We start from the raw sequence: 21,814 nt of genomic DNA, 5'->3' as shown, positions 1-21,814 counted from the left end.
CATCGGAATGCACTTCCTGTTAACTGTGCATTAGTTCTGACACTTGAGAGAATGCTGGTGCTTGATTACACAGCATATTTCTGCAGCCATATGGGATGTGCACAGTATATAGCCAATGCAGCCCAATTTGACATTACAGTCCTCACCTAGTCCCCTGGTGCTTTGTCTCTGCCAGCGATTGTTTGATGATTAGCTTAACAAGTCACCTACCTCTTCTTGTTGATTTTTCATTGAATATGAACACAGTGACCGAACCCATGAACACTGAGCAATGTAATGAGTTCCCGCAGCAGAAGCCTTTCCTGTTTTAGATCTTATATACACCAAGAAATGTCATGTTAAAATTTAGCATTACGTGTTCCCTGAGAGTTATTGTACTCCATTGGGGATACATCTCAGCCGTATCGCTGAAAGGTTAGGCTTCGTTCAGTTTTGCATAAACAGAAAGCAAAGAGATTCAACTTCACTGTCACAAATTGGAGAGGTTGCACAACAAAAAGGATTTAATTCTACTTTTTCTGCTATTCTGATGGGTGACAGTGAAGTGAGAGCATTAGAAGAATGTTCATCTGAGGGATGTAAATCTGATGTATTAAGTGTTTTTCAACCTTATTCATTGCATCTTGAGGAGCAGAAAGATGTGACGGGAGGGTAGAGCGGTTTTGTTTTGCAGTATTTTGCCCTAAATGCGAAAGCATTGATCAAACATTTCGTAATTAAAACATTTTGAAGTTATTTTACGAATCAGAGTAGATGAAAGACAAACATTTTTCATTGCATTAGAAATGTTCAATTAAAACTAGAGTAAACAAGTAAATGGTTAGAGCTGGAAACTGTTATGGGATTGTCACTCTGCCAATATGCCAGTTACAACTCTCCCTAATCCTCTACCCTCCACTCAGCTAACACAGGCTTGCTGCACATCCTACATACACTGTCACTACACTTCACAGTATATTCTGTGAAGCGCTTTGAGACGTCTTGAAGTCATGATAAGGCGCGATATCCAATGCAAGGATTATTATTATATTATATTGTGGTGGCCTATAGCTCAGTGGTTAGAGCACTCGACTCGCAAGAGAGAGACCTGGGTTCCATTCCCAGCAAAGTGAAATGTTGGGCAACTTTCCTTACTCCATATACCTCTGAAGCAGTAAATAGGAACCCAGTTGTTAGTCAATTAGCGGATAACTTTTTGGAGGTAATAATTCTTTTTTTTAAAAAAAATTGGTCACTTCAATCTATGACTGTTTGTAGGACACTACTGTGTGCCATTGGCTGCCGCCTTTCACCCAAAAAATATAGTCAATTCACTTTACAGTATATTCTGTGAAGTGCTTTGAGACGTCTTGAAGACATGATAAGGTGCTATTTCAAATGCAAGGATTATTATTATATTATACTATATCCTCTGCCATTTCCACGCCACCACTGGTGGCTCAGCCTTCGGGTCCTATGCCACTAACCTCTCTGGAACTCCCTCTCTCTTCCACTTCGTCTCACCTCCTCTTTCTGTCTTTAAGTCCTACCTAAAATTCTACCTCTTCATGTGCGTCCATGGCTACCTCCTCCTCCCACTTCTCCCTTGCTCGGTGTCCACCCCAACCTTCTAAAGTGCTCTCAGACATTACTCTAAAAAAAGGAATGCTAAATAAAGACAAATTATTGTTGTTATTATTCCAATCCTAGCAAGCAGCTGTCAAAGCTGTTAAAGCCAACTCTTTTCTGATGCATTCCGAGGTGCCTCATAACCCACAACGGAGCATTACTATTACAGGATAATTGCGATATGGTTCATAATTAAATCTGCGGCATTTTCTTTGACTGGGCCTGACCTTCAAACCTTGCCATTCAAATTCTCCCAAGTGGATTTCAATTTAAATTTCAAGAAAGAATCATCTCGGTAAGAAATATTAGTGCTGGGGAATGAAATACTTTTTCATTTTAGCCACCCACTTGGTAACCCCTAGCACAGTTAGGTCAGTGATAGCGATGCACAGGTTTAGAGTAAGGTTTCTTTTACTGTGCGTCAAGAAATCTTCCTCTACACAAACCTCAAAAGAGAAGAGTTGGTTGACCTGTGCTACTGTGTATAATTGGAGAACAGGTCTGTAGTTGGATGGTGGATATGCATAATGTGGTAGATCTATTGATACTTGATATTTCTTTTGAAGTGAGATGTGAAAATACCCGATTTACATGTCATCACTCCGCCAGGAAATAAATGTCTGATTAAAAGTGGAATGTTCAAAGGTTTAAAATCCTGACTCTATATATATATATAAAAGTTCCTTTTGCAAATTTATATTCCAGTAACGTTTTGATTCTTACTTTACGCTTTACAATATACAGTGTTATCTATTCATCAATTTGAGTAATAATGTAATAGCATAGACTTTTAAGCACATAAAGCAAAGATGGGCCTATTGAGAATTAACAAAGACAATCGTGTAATTTAGAATAAAGGAATGCCATAGATGCTTAATAAGGGAGCACATATTGTTACTGTAAAGGACCCACAAAGGTGGGGAATGCAGTTTTGTTCTTCACAGTTTACATTTTCCAATGGGCGACCTTGGTTTTGAATCAAAGAAATTTACAACGCAGTGAACGACCATTGAATCTGCATCTTTGCTCTTGTTTCAAGGATAAATACTGCTGGAGAAAGTGCAATAAGATAGACAAAAGAAATGTAAAAGTTTTAAACTGTCACATGGAGTCCACCTCCAGATTAAAGGAAATTTCCACGTCAGAGGAAACCCATCAACATGCTCAAGAGTATCCAAAGTGGAGTCCTGTAGCTCAATGTAAATGGTACATTACTCAGTGGTTAGAGTGCTCATCTCGCAGGCAAGAGGACCTGGGTTTGATTCCCGGGTTGGGCGAAATGTTGGGCAAATTTCCTTATTCCACACACACGCCTCTGTTTACCTGTCAGTAAGTAGGAACCTGGTTGTTAGTCGATTGGTGGATCATGTTTCCGACGGTAATAATCCCTTCAAAACAATAAATAAATTTTAAATAATAATAATTTCTTGTGGGTCACTACCACCTTGAGCCCACAAAATACACAGTCAATTCCCTTTATGATATATTCTGTGAAAGCTTTGAGAGTCTCATAGACTTGATAAGAAATATATCAAATGCAAGGATTATTAAGAGTATCTGAAGCAGCCTGAGAGTTACGTAAAAATGCTCAGGCTGGCTGGTTTGGATACTCTTAAGCATGGGAATAGGTTTCAAAACACCTGGCTCACCAAAAGAAACATGGTCACATACTCTTCATACCATTTACATTGATATCAGTCCAAAAAACTGCCACACGTTGAAGTCGTTCTGTTCCTTTTTTAAAAAAACAAACACAAATGAAATCACAAATGAAAGCTACTAATGGTAGCTGCCAAAGGTGGATTCTAAGGTCAGTTTAGAGCAGTAATGGTGTAGGCTCCAAACTGTGCTTTTTTTTATAACAGGCAGAAATCTGCACTCAGTTCTCAGAAACAACTTTTGATTTGCTTTTTCCTCTTTATTTCCCCTTTGGGCCTTTTTCTCTTTCCCCTCAGGCAACCTCCTTCAGGGGACGGAAGGACGGGGCCCGGCAAGGCCACAGAATGGCTGTGAGGGCCATTGTCAACAACGCTCTGTGGTTACCTGACAGGGACAAGACAGCCAACTACCCATTTTACTGGCCCTCACCCCCCACTGAAGTGAGATGACCCACCTACCAGCCTAGCCAGGAACTGACCCTGAGTGTGGCTGTGATATCAAGCGGGCATCTTACAAGTCCATTCTGCTCTCACAACCTTCCTCCTCCTCAAGTCACCGCTGAATAACTGAGCCTGTGTCCGCTTAAACAGCCAGATTATTTAATCTTGCGTGTTCTCTTAGACTTGTAAGGATTTTTTCGCTTTCGGCGTGCATGTTAATGTGTGCCGTGTAGATTGTTCCGTGTTCCATTTTGTTCCTTTGCCAGCAACTTCTCTGTACCGTGTGTCACGTATCATTAGAAAAACATGTTTGTGGCGGGGAAGGGAGGGGGATGATATTTCTATAAAGATTTTATGAATTAGTTCTTTTTACTTTTTAATGTGTGTGCCAAAAGAGAATCCAAAAGCAGATTCTGAGAATTTTAGGCATCACAGCCCATCTGGCCTCTTCTAAAATAAAATAAAAAACGTTCACTCTTTTCTCTCTCGTACCCCTCAAATCTATTTTTTTGCCAAAAAACTAGTTAATTCCCTCACGAATTTGCTGACACAATCTGCCTTTGCCACCTGTCTGGCTGCTTTATGAATATTTACCTCTCTGTGTGAGGTAGTTGAATCTGAACCGACTGTCTGCCTGCTCTCCCTGAGCTCACGTCAGTATCATACTCACAAATTGTGACTATATTAAACACATATTTATGTATTTTGTAATCTGTGTTGGAGTTGTAGCGGATCAGTCACAAGCGAAAATATTCTCCCCTTGTTTTTATATTCTCCATTCTGTCTTTTAAATAACATTGTGGTGTATGAATGCGCATCATTAGAATGTGATCAGCTGTCGCTTGATCTAATAAAGTGCGGAGTGGGTCAGGTCAGCTGAAAGGTCCACTCCCGTTCCAATGTAGAGCATTCTAATTATTTGCACTTAGTGAATAAAGCTCACATTTACATTAAAAAATCAATTGCATCAGTTCATATCAATCAACGTTATGTCCTCTCACTGTCGATACCAGCTGACCACGTGATTGTGACTCACTCGGAGACTCTATCTTACTTTGAAGGGCACTATATAAACGAAAGTTATTGTTAGTACTTTTCTCAAGCCCGTGCAGGGAACCTTAAGTTAACAAAAATAATAATAATCCTTCCAATTGATATCACGTCTTCAAGACGTCTCAAAAGTTAACTAAAATGCACAAGTTCAAACAACTGAGCATTTGAGTTAGAATTTGAAGTCAATAAAATTATACTTCTGGTGTTCAAGCACCATAACTTTATCGATTCAGAATCGTCCATAACTGAATAAATCTGAACTGCTGCCCATCAATGTCCATCTGGGAAGATTACAGACAAGGTGAAGTATTCAAGATATTGGCAACACCTTGGAAAAGCTTTGTGCTGTTTTCTCAGCAAGTTTTTACAATGCTGATTTAACACTGTGTTCATGAAGCTTCAATTTCTGTATTTGGGCAGTGACAGAATAAATATTAAGATAAGATTGAACACTGTGTTCGGGCTGAATTTATGTGCTCTGGTGCTCTGAGTGACACTTCATTTTGAAATCCTTGGACTTCTACTCTAAAATAGCTACATGAAAAATATCCCCTCTCTCGTCTGTGGTGATTGTATAATTATTTGTCAGAGCTCACTGAGAAAGGATTATTGAACTTTCTGAAAACTCCTTTGGATTTTGTTAACGTTTGTATAGAACTTAGCTCACATGATCCCAAAACGTTTTGCCAAGTACATGTATTCTGTTCTTTTGCTGATGTGTGAGCCATTTGACCAGCAGTTTAATGGTGCTGTTTAATGGCTTATCAATTGGATGTTACTGCATAAGTATCCAGAGCACTATCCATGGATAACATAAGTATCACACCGCGGATAATGCATCATTCATCCACCAAACCCAGAGGCTATAAATGAATGCTGGCCCTTTGACTTCCAAAGGCAAACTAGCGAAAGAATATTCGTAATACAAGTGCAAGTTATGCAACCGTCAAGCCTTCTCTATTCATAAACCGTCTTTTACTTGTCAAATGCACAACCCTCTGATATCAATTCTGCCAAAGCACATTTTACATCAAAGCTGCAGCATGTCATAATGATGAAACAACGTGCATTTTTTTTCAGGTCTTCTGCCTCTTGAAATGGAAACAATTTTTCATCAAGATAATTGTGTTTTAGATGCAGCAACGTGCTGGGTGGTGTAGATTGTTTTGCTCGTACGGTTGGGATTAACGAATGCATCAAAGAATTTCCACAAGAACACTACAGGATCCACCCAAAGCCATTAATCTGACAATGAAATATGTTGGAAAGTTCACTTTGACTGCTAGTAGTTATAACCATTGAGTTGTAGTTCATTCTCTGAATGGAGGCCTTTACCATGTAATAAGTAATAAAAATGCGTCCCTCTGGGGAGAGAGTGTGATTCCCATTACAACAATCCCTCTCTGGGATTTCCACGTGTAGGTGGGATGCATGGAAATCTCAGCTTGGTTTGGACACTCTTAAGCCTGGTGATGGGTTTCTGTATGCGTCAGACCGGCTGACCAAAAAAAAATTACATAGTAGTTTAATAGAAGATATCAATTCACCTGCTAAAATCACAGTCTCAAAGCGCTTCACAGAATTTCCTGTAAAGTGCAGTGACTGTGAATTTGTACGGGAACATTCAATTTACACACAGCACAGTTCCACAAAGAGGCCTGAGTGCAATTTTATCTGGGGGATTGTTGGCGAGGGCACCTGGAGAAACTCCTCTCTCCCTCTGTAGTTTTACTGATCCATAACCAACAAGTCTGCAAAACATTCAGAAAAAATGGATAAGATTTGTTTTATCACAAAATGCCTATCACATCACAAAATGTTTTCTATACACTTTACCATATTTTCATCAGACAATGCAACAAAGCTGAGGAATTTTGCTCTGACTTCAAAGGTTCTACCTTTTCCAATTATAAAATATGAGGTGAAAATTACTTCTCCTTTCAGAAGACCATCTGCGGAAAATAGTAATTCTGCACAGACCCAATGTGTTCAATTCTGGCAGGAATGACTGATAGCAAAGATAAGTGAAAAATAAAGATCATAATCTTTGCCAGCAGAGACTGAGAGACTTTTTTTATGGGGAAAGAATCAGAGTTAAAAATACCCTTTAATAGTTATCTTAGAGTCTTTTAAATAATATCCCTTGAGATCGTTCGAATATTGGGTTGTAAGTGCTGTAAGATTTACTGATTTCTGGAGACGATGTCAGGAATTAAAATGTTTCTTGCAAGTTAAAAAAATAAATGCTGCCTGCAGAATTTTGGGTGGAAGTCGTATTAAAAGCAGAGCCGTTCGTAGGAGCAAGGGCACAGGAAAGCTCGGAGATTCCAACCAGTTCCACAATACATCAATACAGAAAGACATTCAGCTAGGACAAATGGAGTGTCTGCTGAGGGAAGCCAAAATGGTCTTAATAGTTGCCTGTGCAACATATATTTTCTGGAGAAAACCCTGGCCTGATTGGGGGCTCATGTGGTGTCTGATTAAGGACACATAGTTAATTAATTGAATCCAGGTAGCCACAGAGCTAATTAATTGGACGGCTTGCGGGTGAACCTTGGAGTGATTTAATTTCCGGAGGAGTAAACCTTTCCAGGAACTATCCATTCTGTTTCTCCCTTGTAGGGCAAGTAGTGTGGGATGCGACTGAATGTAAAAGCAAATATCTCAATTAAAAAAGGGAGCTGGGCAGATTAGAAGGAACTTATCCAGAGAGAACTGGGCAAATGTTAAGGCTTTGTCTTGTAGAGTTGAGGATGTGTTTTTCCAAGACTCAGACAACCTGATCAGCCATTAGCAATGTCTTGGTTACTGCAGCAGCCAGGGAAATATTTTTGGACCTGTTCCTTATTTGAATTACCTCAGAGATTGAAACTCTGAGTGGAGCCACTGAAATTTGAACCCCAAAACGTCCAGTTCAAATATTTCAGTGGCGTTCATTGCTGTATAAATACATTTAATGTATTTAGAGGAGATTTTCACATCAATAGCAGTGGTTTTTAAGAAGCTTTGAAGATCAATTATGGATTTTAATGTGCTTTGGTGGGCTCAAGCCAAAAAACTGTCTACATTCTATCACCCCCAAATAGATATCCTGAGTGCTGACTGACATTTTGTTTTCTGACAAACAATTGCTCAGTTGCAGAGTCCCTGGGGAGTCCTGGTAATTGGCAGTCACACATCCTGTCACCCAGCTCAGCCAATTCAGTAGTAACACAGATGGTGAGTACAAACTGGATGAGCCTTACTGACTTCTTTCTGCCAATAGTGTCAGATACTGTGGCGGAGCAACTGATTCTTCCAAATGAAATCTGGCACAGGATTCAGAATGAAGTAGAGCTGCTCGACAATGAGGCTTTTTCCATTAATACCTTTGGCTAATGGTCTTAAAAGAAAATATATATTCAGTTACATGTGAGACGCATTCGTTTTCGGAAAATGCAATGCAACTGTCTTTTTCGTCGGCTTCTAAGCGCTCTGAGACACTACCCTGCGTGAGGGTTGCTATATAAATGCAATATTTCCCTTGTTTTTGTTGTTGTTTGTGCAAGTGTGCACTGCCATTGAGGGAGTGTTAAACCGTTTAATGTAAGAATGCTACAGAATTACTTTTGAATAGAATTATACGATACAAACATTCCTGAATTTATTGCATTTCAGATGAACAGATTGCAAGTAGATAGATAGAAAGTTGTGTGTAAAACTAGCTGATGATTTCCGCATAGTTTCTATGTTTAGAATTTTACCAGGAGAATTGGTTTATGTTTTGATCATGCTATAGTATTTTCTATGAAAATTCATTTTCTTTTTGATCCATAATAATATAAAAAATAATTTAAAAAATATTGGTCACTCAATCCACAACAGTTTGTGGGACACTGCTGTGCGCAATTGGCTGCCGCGTTTCGCCCACAAAATATACAGTCAATTCACTTTACAGTATATTCTGTGAAGTGTTTTGGGACGTCTCGAAGTCGTGATAAGGCGCTATATCAAATGTAAGGATTATTATTATTTATTATTATTATCAAGGTTGAAAACATTCTAAAGGCAGGCAGATTCACCTGAAATTGGGACACCAAGAGAAATTCCCTTCTCATTTCAAATAACATCATGGAATATTTAACGTGCACCTCAAAACAGAGAGGACTTTGGTTTAATATCTCATGGAAAAGACAGAACCTCCAACAATGTTATAGAACTGCAATGTTTATTTTGCTCAGGCAGGTGTCAGATGCATGCAGAAATATCAGCCTAGACCATGAGTTCAAAGTTCCAATGCAGAGCTTGAAACTCATAACCTCCTAACCTTGAGGCGAGGGTGCTGTCAACCAGTCAAACTGATTCCAATGTCCCACGTTGGGTACCCACAGAGGAACCGTAGAAGGCATAATAATAATAATAATAATCCTTGAATTTGATATAGCGCCTTGTATTTGACAGAGCCTTATCATGTCATTGAGTCAAAGTCATACAACATAGATGGATCAGGAGAACAAAGAGAGTTTTTAAAAGAGCCCAGATTTAAGACCGCTACTGAAACTCTCAGTAATTTTTCATGTGAAAAATGGCATCCCACTCTGTAACAACCCACTTTAATGAACGTTCTTAAATGGGTTGTTTCACAAACCGCAAAATCTTGATTCAATTTCTGCATAATCAGCAGTTTCTGATATACAGGCACGACTTTCTCAATGTTCCCCTTCTTGAATCAGCTGTCAACAGAATTCATTCAAGGGGATTTTTCTTGGCTCTTTGTACAGTAATCTACAGCCCTGATCTTACTGAATGTAGTTTTTCTGTTTTTATACATACAGTATCTCTAATTATAAAGCCTGGTGACAAACAAAATCACAGCTAAATGGGAATAATGTGCATGGAATATGCCTTGGCAATGAAAACGAAATTAATAACATTTGGAGAGAAAATAATTTTAATGAGCCGGATGGCTTTGTTACCACATTAATCCAAAACGTTTAATCAAACTTGATGTGACGAGAAGCAACTACAATTGCAAAGCAGCTGATTAAAATATGTAAACAGCGAGAGAAAAGGAAAAAAAACTCTCAGCTTTCGCAGTCACTGATCAAAACTACTGGAGGCTTCCTTTTTTTTTCGAAGCATTGCTAGGCTTATTAATCTTATACAGTTGCTTTGTTGATAGCCAATTGCGCTGCTGGATGAAATGCAATCGGCTCGCTTTGTATTATATGAAAGGTGAGAATTTTAATTCAGGTTTCAGTGCACAATATGCCTCCAGGCATTTCCCAGTATCTTTCCTTATTAATGTAGGCACAATAAGACCAGAAAATTTATGGCATGGGTTTGCAATATGGAAGGTCATCATGAATTGCTATCAAGGCTGAAGATATGCATCCCAGGGGATAGAGGCAGAAATAGATCGCAATTAATTACTTTTTCTTTCTACTCCTAGTGTGTTTAATGGGGTCTTCACATAGGAATAAATACGTACTTCAAAATTTGACTCTCGTGTTTCTTTTATTGTATCTAGCAGATACGATTTGTTTAGTTTTTTTTCTACTGCCTGATTCTCCTGGTCTTATTTCACTCTTGACTGCTCACCATTCCTCACTGACACAACACGTCTCTAGATCGGTTACTGATGTATACTTGTTGCTACACCTAATTGCCTGGATGAGAGTGGGAAAGCCAAAACGTGAATATTTAAGGGAAAGACTAAGTGTTCGAATCCAGGCCTGCAGATTTGTAGCAGAACACATTAAAAAGATATGGTACCATTTTATAAATGTCATATTCTGATCCTCTCAGCATCGATGATCCTCGAGTGTAAAGTGCAGCGTTAATGGCTGCTCCTCCATTATGGGGAGGGTGTTAGAAAAGATACCATCAGTCGTAAAATATTAAGCGCATATTTCGTGGGAACATTGTAAACTGTAGGTAGAAACATTGTAAAATACTTTAAAATTGGAAAACAAATCAATGCTCTGTGACTGTCTCAGTGCTTTCATATCTGTGACAGGCTGCTCTACAGTACTCCGACCACAACAACAACAACTTGTATTTATATAGCGCCCCTCACCCAGGGTAGTGTCCCAAAGCCCTGGGGCATTGTTGATGACAGTATATATATATATAAAAACTGAACTCACTACAATTCCTGATGCTGCCAGTACAGCAGTGGAGAAGCTTGTTAGATTAATGGCTGAATTTCTCTGATGAGTGTCTCTGTTTTAGAATTTAAAATGAATTAGTTTATAATAATAATTGAGTGGCAATAATCCCTCCAAAGAAATATGTTCACTTAATGTACGACTGTTTGTGGGACACTGCTGTGTGAAATTGGCTGCTGTGTTTCGCCCACAAATATACAGTCAGTATATTCTGTGAAGTGCTTTGAGACGTCTCAAATCATCAAATGCAAGGATTATTATTATTTATTGTTTTCTGAAAGGCATTAAAATGCATTGTGCCATGCAAAGTGGCAACTTGCTTTCATCCGTTGCATATTGTATTGAAATAAAAATAATAATCCTTGCATTTGGTATAGCGCTTTTCACGTCGGGAGGACGTCCCAAAGCGCTTCACAGAACACACTGTAAAGTGAATTGACTGTATATTTGTGGGCGAACGCGGCAGCCAATTGCCCACAGCAATGTCCCACAAACAGTCGTAGATTGAAAATGACCAATTTATTATTGTTTTTGGTTTTGGAGGGATTATTATTAGGCTGTGTGTGGAGTAAGGAAACTTGCCCAAGGTTTCGCCCTCTACCTGGAATTGAACTCAGGTCTCTCGCTTGCAAAGCGAGTGCTCTAACTACTGAGCTACAGGACTCCACGAAATGCACATAGGTGAAATTTCACTGAGTGAAAGTGTAATATTCCAACTAATTATATGCACAAATCTAGTGCTCATTTTTCCTTCACTTGTTCTGTGTTTTATTCCCGTTATTTTGAAGCACTGGATTCTTGCTTTAATACATCTGTTCGTATCAACTGTGTTGTTCAGTCTTTCTATGCCAATGCAGATACATTACTGTGTGATAGTTTGAAATGCCTGCATGCAGCATAATAACACGCACATTCCACTCATCACTCCGTGGAAAATGTGATTCGTCTTTCTAATATACTTTGCAGGCAGAGTATTGAGTATTTGTAGAAAGTATTTCTTGGATTAGGAAATACACTTGTTTGCAGAGTTCGAGATATTACCTTCAACAATAGAACCATTGCAAAACAATATTATTGTCACTGTCATACCATCTCCATTCGTTCATTTCACTGCTGGCCAAATCCTCAATTTATACCCCATTGATGCAGCTGCAAAGCCAGTTGAAATCACACAGCTCTCGTTTTATTTCCCATCTAATTGAAGAGGCACGTAGAATGAATTATTTTGCTGAACCCTATTCATGCCGAGATAACCACTAGACTATTTCATCTCGTTTCTCAACAACAGCAAAGAAATAGATAACTGGACGTTTCACAGTGATTTTCTTTTCCATTAAACTTTACATGCAAAACCCAGGGAAGGCATTTGATGTGAACTGATTTCAAATTCGAGTCTGGTTTCTGAGTGGCTTCAGTCCAGCTAGTTAATGGATTAGCGATACTTTTGCTTTTGAATCTATTGGATATGAAAGTAAAGATGGTAAACCACTGAGATTAACTTCTAGTGGTTGATCCTGTAGGGTAATATATAGTAAGACCTTCTTGAGAAAGTGCATAACAGTGTCTGAATTAATATGCTGCACTTGGCTATGTAGTTGTCAGTTATATCTTTTAATCTGGTTTAAAGTGCGTTGGGGATTGGAGGCATGCTGTGAAATGCTTGATTAGTTTCTTACTTACTGTATTTCCTAAGGTACAGATTTGGACATGCTCCACTATACATTAAGAAAACACATTGCAACGCCAATATTCTCTCAAATGAATATCAATATAGAATTTTCCATTTGATTGCTACATTTTAGCATTTGATGTGAGGAAACTGGATTTCCTGAAGCCCAGGCCACTAATGCTTCGTTTACTGTGCAAATGCGTTTTGGTTTTACTTCTTGAACCGTGCAGTAAGGCTTTTCTTTGATCTAATTAGCATTTTAATTAAAGCAGATCACTGTTGGATTTACAGGAAATTCCATCAATTTCACAACCCGCTGGGGATCAATCAGTGTTTGACAGAATGTAGAAAACAATCTGGTTGGTGAGAGTAAAGTATTGATGCTGTTATGCTTCTGTTTGGAGATTTACTTTAAATGTTTTCATGGTGGATTGGAATAAAGCAACCTAAGATTGTGAAAAAGACTTGTCCTTGCTATATGTAGTCTTTAAAAACATAAATTGTAAACCTATTAAAACAGAAATATTTCCAATATCGCTCTTTGAGATATCAGCCTGCCTCAGTAGTCACTCTTATCTCTGAGTTAGAAGGCTGTAGGTTCAAGCCTCACGTTGGGACTTTGAATCACATAGTCTAAGCTGACACTCCAATGCAGTGTAGGTGCTGTCCTTTGAATGAGACATTAAACCGAGTTCCTGTTTGCTTGTCCTGGTGGATGTTAAAGATCCCATGTCACGATTCTCCTGGTGTCCTGGCTAACAATCCCCAAATAAAATGGGTGATGGCTGTTTGCTGTTACCAAATTGGCTGCTATGTTTGCCTGCCAAATATACACAGTTACTACACTTTTCAGTAAATCCTGTGAAGTGCTTTGAGATGTGAATGGCGACATATCAAATGCAAGCGTTATTATTTAAGAAACAAATCAGATGTGTGCAATGAGCTGGATTTTCATGCTAGGCTGAGAAACTATTTCGGTGAACGTTTTTGCAAAGCCTGCAGTTACTTAGGGAAGAATTTCAAAAGGCTTGAGTCAAGCAAGGCTGAGTCCAGAGAATCGAAGGCTCAGTATTGTCAAAAAAATAAAAGTGCCACTATTCAATGAGCTGAAGTCTTAAGTGTGTTGTTGTGAAAAGGTTTCCTCTCCCTCTCTGCTGCGCATCCTTCCTGAGGTTGAGTGCCCAAAACTGAGCTCAGCACTCCAAACGAGACCTAACCACTGCTCGTGTAATCAGAGCAACATCGCCTTGCTTTTATATTGCAGAGCTCTGTCGTTGGCATTCCAATTCAGTCCTGGGCAAGTACCGTATTGTTGGAAGTGCCCTCATTCGAATGGGACGTTGAAACAAGGTCATTGATCACTCCGTGGCTGTTTGCGGAACATTGCTGTGTTGAAATTGGCTGCCACGTGTGCCCACAAAATATGCAGTTGCTGCACTTTATGGTATATCCTTAAATTTATCTAATTTGTTCTTGAAACAACTTGTTTCATTATCCATGATAAACTCTAAGGGACAAATTAAATCAATAAAGTTAAATAATGTTTTCTTTAATTCTTTCATGGAGAAAATATGTTAATTTGGGAAGAATGGTCCCAGGATGAGAATAACCTGATTAATCATTGCTGGATTCCTGCTCCATGCAATCAATAACCTTTTGTAGATTCAAGCTTTAGGAACAATATTCACAAAGCCCTTTGAATTTTCTGCATGTTGGTTGTTTTCAGGAATCAAATTAGGTGCCTTTGTACCACAAACGTACGTAGACACTACAACAGAAAACTAATTCCATGAGAAAGATGTGCTGGTGAAGGACTGAAATGTACCAGCTTTTCTTGAACACAAATCTATTGGATCATTTTAAATATGTGATATCAGAAGCGTTTATTAATGGGATTCTTCCAGTTAGAATTCCAGTCAATTTTTGGTTATCTGATCAAGTCTCTATTTGTGTGATTCTTAATTCCTTATTAAGCCATCAGCCTTGATCAACTGTTTCCACTCTCACTTTCTGAGTCAGAAGGTTTTAGGTTTAAGTCCCTTATCATGACTTTGAGTTCATAGGCTGGCACTTCATTGCAGCCCTGGGGCAGTGCTGTATTTTTTGAGGTGCCGTCCTTCAGATGAGACTCTTAACACAAGATCCCATCTGCCTGTTCCGGCAGACGTAAAAGATCCTGTGTCTGTGTTTGAAAAGAAAAGTGGCAGTTTCTCCCAGTGCTGTGGCTAACAAACCCCAAAATAGAATTGGTCGTTCACTTCATGATTATTGGTGGGTTAGGGTTAGAATATTGCTGTGTGCAAATTGGCTGCTGTGTTTGTCTACGAATACACAGCCACCACAATGAGAGTAAATACTGTCAAGGTTTTGAGATGTCTCCCAATGTGAAAGGCGCTGTATCAAATGGGAGAAATATTAATTTGGATCTCTCTGAGCTTCAGCAACCTGAGATTCGGAAGAGGATCTGGCACCTAAATGGTGTATCTATTTAGATAGATCAATGAAGTAACACAAATGCTCTCAGCTTTTTGATACAACAGATTTAATCCATGCGGCCACTCCTTGGGGGCAATTAACAGAATTCGGAAACGGTAAACTAGTTTTCAGATGAATGGGATGAATCTTTTTTTCATTAAAAAAAAACGAGACCATATTGCTCCAGTTCTATTTGCTAATGGGAGGATGAAGCATATCATATTAGACATTTTCAAATGAAAATCTAAAGATCATTGCCTGAAGAGCCATCTCCTTTGAGAATAAAGCTTTTCCCCCACTGCCCGCTAATTGACAGCTCTGTGCCATCTCAGCAGGCACTGGACCAAACTCCATTAGCCATTGACCTCATGCAGTCTGGAGTCTGTGCAAAATTAATGGGAATGTTTCCCCCCCACCCACCTTTTACATTTTGTTTCTTCCAAATACTGACCTGCATTTTCCAGGCTGTGAAATGAACTGTTGACCTCAAACCGACAGCGATTCGAATGCACTTTAGTGAAGTGGTGCAGCAAGTTTATCCACAGTACAGAGAGACAGATTCCCTGTCTGAATTAGTCCTTTCCGATTCTCAGCGGTGATGTGGGGCAGGAGGGAAAAAATCAATCACGCTGAGGAAATTGGAAAGCATCAGTATTGGCGACTGGCTACAGTGCCTCCTGTTGGCTGTCTGTATCAGAGGACTGATTAAATGCACAGCCACAACAGGACCTGGAATGAAGAAGGAGCAAAGACAACAATAAATAGGGAAGAAACAGCAAAACTATTTCTCCATTGAGAGAAAATAGATTGTCCATTTCAAATCCATTTGAACTTTTTTTGTTGCGGTCAACCAGGTGTCTGACACATACAGAAACACATTGCCTTGACTTAAGAGTATCCAAAGCAGAATAAGAGTTCCACATGGAAATTTCCCTTTGTCTGTAGTGGAATGCACATTCCACTCTGCAAAGGGACACATCCAGTTTACCTAATTCTGGGGAATATTAATCCCAGATTGGTGAGAGCCAAGGTTTAGGTTGAATCCCCAAAATGTGTGTTGATATACTGCTGGAATTTAACCAGCTAAAACTGTGTAGCTTCCCTTTGAGAGCACTGTCTGGCAGGTGTACTGTTGCTTGTCTGGCTAGGACCACCCTATCTGCTCGGACTTTGCTTGACAGTCAACAGGAGCTGAGTGGGGTGAATTCCTGATCCCAGTAACCCTTACCCTAACAACTGAAATGCTCTGTGGTATCGCCTCGCCCCCTCCCTCGCCTCCTTCAAGACTTGTCTCGAGACCCTCCTCTTTGACTGTACCTTCGGTCAACCTCCTTCCCCTGCTCTTCAGCTTTTCTGATCCTAACCTCTAGCTCGGGTGCGGATCCCTGACTATCCAGCACCTTGGGATATCCTCCTGATGGGAAAGGCAGTCTACAAATGTAATTTGTTATTGTTATCTGATCTGTATGCGATGAAATCTAACCTAGTTTTAAACCTTTCCTTTGAACAGAAATGGGAAAAGATAGCGGTAACATCCAATGTGAGATTCCTAAGGATCCGCGTTTCCCTGACTGTCCTGGCAAGGTTGAGGTGAGTAAACAATACTCATCTTAAAGATATTACTGATAAATATTTCTGACATGTTCCCGCATTAAGAGTCTGAAATCTACCAAATTTCTCGGCACGTTTGAGCGAGTTAATCAATTCACTTTTCCTTTGGTTTATTGATTGAGATGGAAATAAAGATTGTGCCCTTATCTCTGTAAAAATCCATACTGGCAGGAATAGACAATAATGGTGCAAAGAGATCTGTTCCTGGCCTAGTGGTACCTAGGGATAAAATAATCATTCAGTCATATTTGATTCTGGACCACAGGCATTAATTAACAAGTGAATAATAATAATCCTTGCATTTGAAATAGCGACTCATCACGTCTTTGAGACATCTCAAAGTGCTTTGAGTGTTCTTCAGTATCATTCATCTGGTCCTATAAATCAACAGGTGTTGATGGTGTGGCTTCTGAAAGCACCACTCTGGCAGTGTGGCCTCCGAGCAACCTTAAATCACTCTCAAATAATGGGCAGAGACTTTACAGGTGCAGACAAAGCAATTAGATTTTCTCTTTTTTGGAGCCATTCTTCCTCTAGGAATTCCCTGGCCTCCCATTACAGTCTGTGTCAGACCACAGCCCTGCAGGCCATCTCTAGTTATGCTATATGTTCAGATTACAGCAGCTGCAATCAAGACAGTGCAGAGTGAAGGATACCCACCAAAGCAGAACAAGTTGTGAAATTTGGCCCTAACCATTCTGGAGTCTTGTTAGATCAGTGGCTTCTGCAGTCCCTTTGCTGTAGTGGCTGTGGGTCTAGGCCTAGCAGTTGGTTCCCATCTTCTTTGTGCCTTATCTGAGTCTGTAGGATTTCTGCCAGTGGGAAAGAATCTTGAGAGAGTTCTGACTGCTCATTGTGCCTATGTTGTGGAAGATCCCCCTCTGGAGTTTCCTACTCTCATTCCAATATCCTCGCTATGTTGAAAACCTGGGGAATCAGATCTTTTGGAACAGATTTTAAACATGCCAACCTTGCAGTATTTTGACTGAAGAGACGATGCAAATTAGACCCAGCTGCTCTTGGATGCTGAAACTGTCCGTGCCTGTGTGACTGCGGCTGGTGTAAAAACTGCAGCACAAGTCTTGTAATACAGGCACAGGTAATAATAAATAATATGATAATCCTTGCATTTGATATAGTGCCTCATCACGTCTTCAGGCTGTCTCATTCTATAGACACAAACATTGACCGTTGTCCACGATTTTGCCTGATTTCTATGGCTTTGCTAACGCACAGTAGTTTGGTGGGCTGGCTGTGAATCCCATGATCGTTTAGCCAGATAGGGTTGGTGACTCTAGTCAACGGTAACCTGATTTTAATGAATTATTTAACTATCGCATTAGCCTAGAAAACACAGTGTCACTACACTTTACAGTTTATCCTGTGCAGTGCTTTGAGACATCCTCCCGATGTGAAAGGGACTATATCGAATGGAAGGATTTAAAAAAAATTCTTTCCAAATTTGTTATATGTCAAGGTGAAAAATGCCAGTGCTGTTGATGAACAGTGGTATATTTTGTTTGCCTTATACAAGTGTTCCCAAGTCAGGTGTACTTATAACAGCGTGCCTTATCCCTAACCTATTATTTTCTTAATCTATTTTGGTCACCAAGTGCACCATCCCGAAGTCACGGAGCTATCCCTCTTTAAATGAAGTTATGTCTGTAGCACTGCAGTATAGAACGTCACTCGGGAACTGTCAGACCAGTCTTAGTTTACAAGGACTGCAGTAGCTTTGAAACCTACTTAATCCTGGGAGGATCAGCAATACTGTCTCAAGAATATCTCCCTAAAAAAATAGGCAGTGGCTATCTCTGAAATAACCCTCTTCCGAAATACTGCATTGAGCCCTTTATGAGAGTATCAACAACTACAACAACTTGCATTTATATAGCGCCCTTCATGTGGGGTAGCGTCCCGGAGTGCTATTGAATGTCTCATGCACTCATAGAGTACAGGAAGCAATGATTCCTTTAGAAATGTTAGGGATTTCTCCCCATTGATAATGTACCATTCAAAATAACACGAGTGATGATTCGCGTAAAGTGCTGTGTCCCTTTAGCACAGATCCTGGTTCATTTCATGTCAATTTCCTGAACTGAAGTTCAACTGTTGCGTAATTCAACCTTCTGTGTATTCATACAAGTAAAGAGACATGACTGCTTGTAAGTACTGTACATCCCTTCAATAAAACAAATTTAAAGTGCAATTTGCTGCAAGATCACTTTACGTCTGACCCAGTTATTCTCTGCTTTCTGGGCTGTGACTGCACTTGGGCATCTGTGCTCAGGAGATCAGGTGACTGGGATTGGATTTTATTTTACTTTCACTCTTTTACAAGTCGGAGTCCCTGAAACCTTTTCAGTGGAGAACATGTAAACTGAAGTCCATTGTTGCTTTGTATTTCCTACTTTATTCCAGGGCTTGCAATTGGTTTCACTAAATCCCCAATTATTTTGGATCTCATCCAAATATTCCTTCCTCGAAGAGCAGAAAAGGGGGGATGAAATGTGGGAATTAATTCAGTCAAGCATTACTTGATTTGGCAGCAGCTTCGTGATGCATTCATTTCATTCTATCAGAATTCATTCTATTAATTCATTCTATCTAACGATTATTATTATTATAAGTCTATATCCTATGGTTCGCTTTATACTATTTCCCTGCACCTATGAAGACTCCTCTGTGGAGTCTTACTTATGGAGAACAAAAACACACGAAGAGGAGGTAAGTAATTTTCTGGTTGAAAGACAAGTTCTAGATTCCTCAAGCAGCTAAACTGCCCATGAACATTATATTCATACTATCATCTGACACTATTTCTACATCAGTAGAACAACACAGAGAGATTAATGTTTTATCTATCCTTCCGTGCAAATCTTTAAACTAATGGCGTAGTTAGATTGCTCCTGGAGCCTTTTATTATTACTTCTTAATTTGCCGACCCAAAAAGTGCTAATAAAATACCCGGAGACAGAAAACGATGCAAGAAAAATTTCTCTCCAATGTAATGCATCACATAGGCCTCCAAACAACCAACATGCTAAATAATAAATAATAATCATATCAATACTTCAAAATAAAACCCCTTCTTCTCAGGTACCTTTTCCTTTGTGTCAAAAAAATGAAAGGAAAAATGTCTATAACATGAAGCCTTTTACAATATAAATAGGTGTGAACTACCTGAATCAGTTATTTCATTAAAACGAATGACGTTTTACTAATTGCAAGTTATTAATTAGTATGAAATGCCCATTGTTTTAATAAGCAGCAAACAGCAGCAAAATAAAATGCAATTATCTCATTGAGGACTGAGTCCCTGAAGGCAAACCCAATGTCTAGATATGTTTCAGTTGTATTTTTTTCTAAATCAATAATAAATGTTAAATAATAAGCCTTAAGGCAACTAAAGAAACCTTTTGCAACATATCTCTTAGCCTGCTGTAGCTGAAAGAACTCAATAATGAGTACCTCCGGCACAGTAGTGCACACACAAGGAAGTTAATTGTTGTTTGGCTAGTCCCAATTGCTCAAGCACTGTGCTTCACTACAAACACTAACAGTTGACTTACTCGAGAAATGAAATTTTTAGGTCAAATGGATAACACCAATGTGTCATCTATAGTAGACTAGACCTTGAAGAGATTAGACGCCCTGGTTTTAAGGATGCTTGATACATTTTCGAATAACTAATTGACTTTGTTTCAAAAGCAGAAAGGAAGGTAAACAGGTCCTGGATGAGAGCCAACTCTCTACAGCTGAGTGTCAGTAGGACCGAGGCCCTCTTGAGTGGTTCGTGCCAGCGCCTCCGCACCTCAGGCATTGGCAGCATCAGGATGCAGACTCCACCTCACCAAGCATAGTCAGGAACCTGGGCGTCTTATCCCAACCCTGCCCCCCACGATTGGGTCCTGATCCCTGACTGTTCAGCCCCTTTTTTTTTGTCATGGTAGCTTGTTACTCTATTAACTACAATGATTATTCTATCTGAGACCTTATCCTGAAACCTACCATTGAACCTTTTGCATCCACTGGACCTTATAGTGAGGTCATTTGGCCATTAATAACCTTACGTCTGCTAAAGATCCCTTCAGGACAACAGAAAACACATTTTAACTGAGTTAGTTTAAAACCTTCTCTGTGGAAAAAATATTAACTGACGGATAAGACTGTGCAGATAACTGGCAAAGTGCTTAGTTTGGACACAGACATATGGTTAATGTTGGTGAAAAGACTTTGCTTGATGCCCTTCACAAGGAGATATACATTGGGGGTGAAAGAGAAAGGTTCCAAATGATTATGATACAATTTTTGACATTTGAATAATGAGGAGACGATTTATAACCTTCAGTCCTGGGTCCTGGCTTCTAATGTGATCTGCATTGACTGGCATGAATGTCTCCTCTGAAGTATGGGTTAAGTGCAGTATTACAGGAAGCTTTACCCTGTATCTGCCTATTGTACAGCTGATCTGAGAATGCTTCCCGTATGACATTAGGGGTCTAATTTGCAGGTTATGTTATGGATCTGTAACTATGAAATTACAGGTGCCTTAATTATGCAATTAACCAATTATTCTTCCATTCATTTCACTACTTGTTAATTACATAAGGCCATGTGATTTCCCGCTCTTTGGTTTACACATGGCTCGCACATCCCGACCCACAAATTATATCCCATTGTGGAAATGTTTGTCCGAAACTGATATTGCTCATATTGATGGATAAAAACATTGGTGCAGAAATATGAGAGCAAACATTTCAACACAAGCAAATTATTGTTTGAGACGATAAACACAAAAAACAGATTGGATACCTGCAAAATTAGAGTAAGAAAAAAAAAGCCACATTTCGAGTCTTTCAAAGCTTTTGCAAGTGTATGGGTGGGAGTGTGTGGGAGGCTGCTTTGTTTCTCTTCGGGAAACCATTGATACGCATTAATAACTACTATACGACTTCACATGAGATAATTACTACAAAAACTGTGAGTTCAGTGTCGTTCCCAGAGAGACTGATTGAAATGAAATAAAATAAAATTGTTAAAGATTGGGATTCAAAAAGGTTATAAATGGATGTTTTGACTATCTCGCAGAAAAAAAAACTTATGTAAATTGTTATAAGCATTAAGACTAAATATTTTAATGAGTG

The 21,814-nt window shown here is 39.3% G+C and overlaps 1 protein-coding gene across 1 annotated transcript in view; it reads left to right on the top strand.

The window, feature by feature from the left end:
* The window catches only part of LOC103175452 (alpha-1,6-mannosylglycoprotein 6-beta-N-acetylglucosaminyltransferase B), a 231,129-nt gene that overhangs the window by 108,616 nt on the left and 100,699 nt on the right, over window positions 1-21,814 (top strand). The window contains exon 5 of the mRNA XM_042342522.1: window positions 16,567-16,646. Coding sequence (XP_042198456.1) covers window positions 16,567-16,646 — 80 coding nt within the window. The remainder of the gene's footprint in view (window positions 1-16,566; window positions 16,647-21,814) is intronic.

This window comes from Callorhinchus milii, unplaced genomic scaffold (genome assembly GCF_018977255.1).
Source record: "Callorhinchus milii isolate IMCB2004 unplaced genomic scaffold, IMCB_Cmil_1.0 Scaffold20, whole genome shotgun sequence".
NCBI classification, from domain to species: Eukaryota; Metazoa; Chordata; class Chondrichthyes; order Chimaeriformes; family Callorhinchidae; genus Callorhinchus; species Callorhinchus milii.
The sequence above is the reverse complement of the archived record's forward strand: the minus strand, read 5'-3'. Positions and strand labels throughout refer to the sequence as shown.